The sequence below is a fragment of the Oncorhynchus mykiss genome, chromosome 1 (assembly GCF_013265735.2).
Source record: "Oncorhynchus mykiss isolate Arlee chromosome 1, USDA_OmykA_1.1, whole genome shotgun sequence".
Lineage (NCBI taxonomy): Eukaryota > Metazoa > Chordata > Actinopteri > Salmoniformes > Salmonidae > Oncorhynchus > Oncorhynchus mykiss.
Genome location: NC_048565.1, coordinates 36,083,416 through 36,088,875, shown reverse-complemented (window position 1 = coordinate 36,088,875; position 5,460 = coordinate 36,083,416). Strand labels below are relative to the sequence as shown.

At 44.4% G+C, this 5,460-nt stretch overlaps 1 protein-coding gene across 2 annotated transcripts in view; it reads right to left on the bottom strand.

Annotated features, from left to right (window-relative positions):
- LOC110522059 (lysine-specific demethylase RSBN1L) overlaps positions 1 to 1,740 on the bottom strand; it is a 29,302-nt gene extending 27,562 nt beyond the window's left edge. Inside the window, exons 1-3 of one of the 2 annotated variants that reach the window (XM_036976781.1) lie at positions 1,227 to 1,735; positions 870 to 1,013; positions 1 to 658 (exon numbers count right to left, since the gene is read on the bottom strand). The exon at positions 1 to 658 is cut by the window's left edge and continues 25 nt beyond it. In XM_036976781.1, the coding sequence (XP_036832676.1) occupies positions 1 to 658; positions 870 to 1,013; positions 1,227 to 1,695 (1,271 nt within the window). In that variant the 5' untranslated portion in view covers positions 1,696 to 1,735. Of the gene's footprint in view, positions 659 to 869; positions 1,014 to 1,226 lie in introns of both variants that reach the window. The other variant, XM_036976782.1, reaches the window with a different exon arrangement.
- Between the last annotated feature and the right edge of the window lie 3,720 nt (positions 1,741 to 5,460).

Genomic DNA, 5,460 nt, shown 5'->3' with positions numbered 1-5,460 from the left:
GTGGTCTCTATATCCTTCTTCCCCAGCACCTCCATCTTGACGGGTGCGTTGGGGAACTTGTAGGAGAAGTAGTCCAGGAAGTCTGGTAGGTAGGAGGCCGCTCCATGGATGATGCCCATGACGTAATGGGCGGCGTCAGCTTGGTCCTCGCTGAATGATAGGGTGACAAACTCCTGGGCGAAGCGCTGCATCTCAGCCGGTGAGAGACAGGCCAGCTGCTGGGTGTAGGCGTGGGCCACCAAGGCCCCGCCGTTGGCCTGCTGTTCCACGTGGATCAGACTGCCAAACTCCAGCACCGCCATGCCGAGGGACGGGGCACTGTGGAGGGGGGAGCCATAGCCCAACCTCTCCCTGACCATGGAGGCTGTGGAGGTGGACACAGAAGTACTAGTGGTGATGCTGGAAGAATCCTGATGGGGACTTGGGAAGGTTTGGAAGAAACTGTTATTGGTGATGTTGTTACTTCTGGCTGGTGTGTTGAGCAGGTCAGGCAGGTCCACAGATACACCAGAACACACAGTCTGGCTGGAGCGGTGGTACATCTTGGGACGGCTGCGTCGTTCCCTCTCGCCGTCTTTGTGCTTCTTTTTCTTCTTCTTCTTTAACTTTTTCAAGAGGAGCTCGTCCTCAGAGTTGAATTTTGGCTTTTCTGTTGAGTCTGCATGGAAGAGAAGACGTGTAAACCAACAGGTGTAAATAGGATTTGCATACATCTTGAAGGCACTAGTCCTGGTAAATGACCTAGCTACTTCACAGCTTTATGTATTATGAGAGGGAAATTAAAACAGTGTGAACACCTCTGACATGGGAATGACAAACATGGCATCAATCTCCAAGCAATCACCACGAAGAGCTTCTCTCACCCATACCTTTCAGTGGCATTTTCACCTCTCCATTCTCCCTCGCAACATCATTCACAACCATCCCTGGGTGGTTCTTCTTCTCCCTGTCCCTCTCCTTATCAGTATCCTTCTCCCTTTTCTTCTCTCTTTCCTCATCTTTGCCAGTATGATCTTAAAAATGGAAATGTAATACAGATTATGTAGTAACAAATATATTGATAATGATCAACACATCATTCATGTTCAACTTCTCAAGTGTAGGCCTATCAGTCAGTAGTATTATAAACAGCTGGGCCTAGTGGCATTATGTAGGCCTACTGTACAGTGGCACTGTAACTAATGTTACAATCAGCTGGCCTGAAATCCGTTATTCAGAAGACTGACCTCGTAACATCTTTACATCACCATTCTCCGTCTTTGTATGGCAACTCGGAAGGCTCACTTTCTCCAGGAGTGAGCTCTGCATTTTAGTGCTCTTCTCTTTTTCCTTGTGACGTTTCTCCTTCGGTTTCTTCACTTTCGAAGGAGAAGCGAGAAAGTTGCTGATCTTGAAGATCTTTCGTGCGGGAGCTGGCGAGGTGGAGTTGCTCGGCTTGGCCGGGCCGAAACTCCATTTCGCTGGGCTTCCATAACTCTGCTTCCCGTTGTGTTTTTCCCCTGCGCACACTACGTCCCCGTTCAATTTCTTTTGCTTCAAGCTCTTCTCCTCAATTCTGACTTTCTTGGGCGGTGGGGGGAAGACATCGTTGGAAGACTGTGGTCGACTCTCAGGTGGTATTTTGGGTACCAAGGGTTTGGGGGGATTTATTTTGCCGTTAGCTGCGAAATGCATGGATCCTACGGACTCAGCCATCTTGAAAGTTTCTATTTTTTACGTTCATACGTAACTGCTGCGTGAGAGACAGGGAGGGGCGGACCCCTTGTGTAGTACGTCAGAAGACAAGAGGGTGGAGGGGGAAAAACAGTAAACACTTTGCAAACGGGAAAGTCTAGCTGTCATTGATACAATGTTATACTATGCACCCTGTACCTCAGCTACACTGTTACAATGCATATAGTACAATATTGACATTACCACTGTACTGTAACATCTCTCACTATCAATGTGATATGAGATATATCATTGACATAGTGACATACATGAAAGAGATTGGACGATAGAGAATATATGAGTATGAGCGTCTTTCCTGTAAAAAAAATATTAATCCACATTTGACAATTTTTTTCCCTTGCTTGGGTACTCACTACACCAACCTTTTGAGTGACAATTTATCTCAGTGCTAGAGGCATCACTACAGACACTGGTTCAATCCCAGGCTGTATTTTTTATTTATTTAGCTAGGCAAGTCAGTTAAGAACAAATACTTATTTACAATGACGGCCCATACCAGCCAACCCCAGACGACGCTGGGTCAATTGTGCGCCACCCTATGGGACTCCTAATCACAGTCGGTTGTGATACAGCCTGGAATCGAACCAAGGTGTCTGTAGTGACGCCTCTAGCACTGAGATGCAGTGCCTTAGACCGCTGCGCAACTCGGGAGGTCTGTATCACAACCGTCCGTCAGGGCGGCGCACAATTGGCCCAGCATTGTCAGGGTTAGGGGAGTGTTTGACCGGGGTAAGCCATCAATGTAAAATAAGAATTTGTTCTTAAAAATAAAGGTTAAAAAACATACATAATCACGGCTATTCTGCAATATTAAAATATACCACACGGTGGCAGCAGAGGAACGACTCACTTAACAATGACATCCATGTCTTGCTGTTGAAAGAGAGAGAGAGAGAGAGAGAGAGAGAGAGAGAGAGAGAGAGAGAGAGAGAGAGAGAGAGAGAGAGAGAGAGAAGGGGGTGTTGACGAGAGAGGGGGAGAGGACTCTTATTGCTGAAATTGACATGGTGACATTATTTAGTTGTTTTCACACTGAATTCACGTTAGTTGACAACTCAAGAAAATGTCAATCAAAACTATACTTTGAACTGACGTCTGGGCCCAGTAGTTAGTCCTGTGCGGACCAGAGTATGAGGGAGGGAGAGAAAGCTTATTTATTTAGCTAGGCAAGTCAGTTAAGAACAAATACTTATTTACAATGACGGCCCATACCAGCCAACCCCAGACGACGCTGGGTCAATTGTGCGCCACCCTATGGGACTCCTAATCACAGTCGGTTGTGATACAGCCTGGAATCGAACCAAGGTGTCTGTAGTGACGCCTCTAGCACTGAGATGCAGTGCCTTAGACCGCTGCGCAACTCGGGAGGTCTGTATCACAACCGTCCGTCAGGGCGGCGCACAATTGGCCCAGCATTGTCAGGGTTAGGGGAGGGTTTGACCGGGGTAAGCCATCAATGTAAAATAAGAATTTGTTCTTAAAAATAAAGGTTAAAAAACATACATAATCACGGCTATTCTGCAATATTAAAATATACCACACGGTGGCAGCAGAGGAACGACTCACTTAACAATGACATCCATGTCTTGCTGTTGAGAGAGAGAGAGAGAGAGAGAGAGAGAGAGAGAGAGAGAGAGAGAGAGAGAGAGAGAGAGAGAGAGAGAGAGAGAGAGAAGGGGGTGTTGACGAGAGAGGGGGAGAGGACTCTTATTGCTGAAATTGACATGGTGACATTATTTAGTTGTTTTCACACTGAATTCACGTTAGTTGACAACTCAAGAAAATGTCAATCAAAACTATACTTTGAACTGACGTCTGGGCCCAGTAGTTAGTCCTGTGCGGACCAGAGTATGAGGGAGGGAGAGAAAGCTTATTTATTTAACTAGGCAAGTCAGTTAAGAACAAATTCTTATTTACAAAGACGGCCTACCAAAAGGCAAAAGGCCTGCGGGGACAGGGGCTGGGATTAAAAATATAGGACGAAACACACATCACGACAAAAGACACCAAAACACTACATAAAGAGAGACCTAAGACAACAACATAGTATTGCAGCAACACATGACAACACAGCATGGTAGCAGCAACATGGCAGCAGCACAACATGGTAGCAGCACAAAACATGGTACAAACATTATTGGGCACAGACAACAGCACAAAGGGCAAGAAGGTAGAGACAACAATACATCACGCGAAGCAGCCATAACTGTCAGTAAATGTCCATGATTGAGTCTTTGAGTTCCAGTCGCTAGCTGCAGCGAACTGAAAAGATGAGCGACCCAGGGGTGTATGTGCTTTCGGGACCTTTAACAGAATGTGACTGGCAGAACTGGTTTTGTATGTGGAGGATGAGGACTGCAGTAGGTATCTCAGATAGGGGGCAGTGAGGTAAAATAGATTTTTATAAATAAGCATCAACCAGTGGGTCTTGCGACAGGTATACAGAGATGATCAGTTTACAAAGGAGTATAGAGTGCAGTGATGTGTCCTATAAGGAGCATTGGTGGATAATCTGATGGCCGAATGGTAAAGAACATCTAGCCTCTCTAGAGCACCTTTACCTGCTGATCTATAAATTACGTCTCCGTAATCTAGCATGTGTAGAATGGTCATCTGAATCAGGGTTAGTTTGGCAACTGGGGTGAAAGAGGAGTGATTACAATAGAGGAAACCAAGTCTAGATTTAACCTTAGCCTGCAGCTTTGATATGTGCTGAGAGAAGGACAGTGTACTGTCTAGCCATACTCCCAAGTACTTGTATGAAAGGAGGGAGGAAGGAAGGAAGGGAGGGAGGAAGAGAGAAGAGAGGGAAATGGAAAAATATAGTGAGAGGGAAAATTGAGAGACGGAGAGAGACATCACGTGCACTTTAAACCTCTGCTGTTTTCACAGATCTAGTTAAAACCCAAATACATGAAGAGAGTGATGTCATTTCAAAACATGACTCAGATTACACAATCCAACCTTGATAATAGTAATAGGCCTGTTTACGCTCAACTTCAGCTGTGTCTTTTCACATTTATTGATTATTTATATTACCTAGCTTGCGTCTCAGTTACCGAATAAACAAATAGCTGTAAACAGCGTTCCAACATGTTTCCAGTAATGCACTGGTTATCTGAAAAAGGGAAGTTTCTCTGCATGCAAACATAAATCAGAAATAAACACAGTGAAAATATGCAAACTATCCCTCATCTAAATAATTATGTTCAAGTGCACCCTCGGCAAAGGGATCCATTTTTGAATATCACTCTATCCTTTTAATGCAACATTCAAGTAGAGGTTAAAATCCATCAGAGACAATGGAGAGTACAGAATAAACACAGCATTCAGTTAAATCCTGACAGTGGATTATTCTAACAGAGTGTGTTTATTTCTCTGGCCCTAAATTGTTCTTGAGTGTATATTGGACAGAGAACTGACGCTGAATGAGTGGGTTACCATGGAGATGGTGATGACTCACTGGAAATAGTAAGTAACTCCCCTCCGACCCTCACACACACTCTCCATCCACAAACATGTCAAATCAAATCAAATAAATGTTTATTTGTCACATGCGCCAAATGCAACAGGTGTAGGTAGACTTTACCGTGAAATGCTTACTTACAAGCACTTAACCAACAATGCAGTTCGAGAAATAGAGTTAAGAAAATATTTACTAAATAAACTAAAGTAAAAAAATGTATAAAATTAACACAATAAAATAACAATAACGAGGCTATGTAC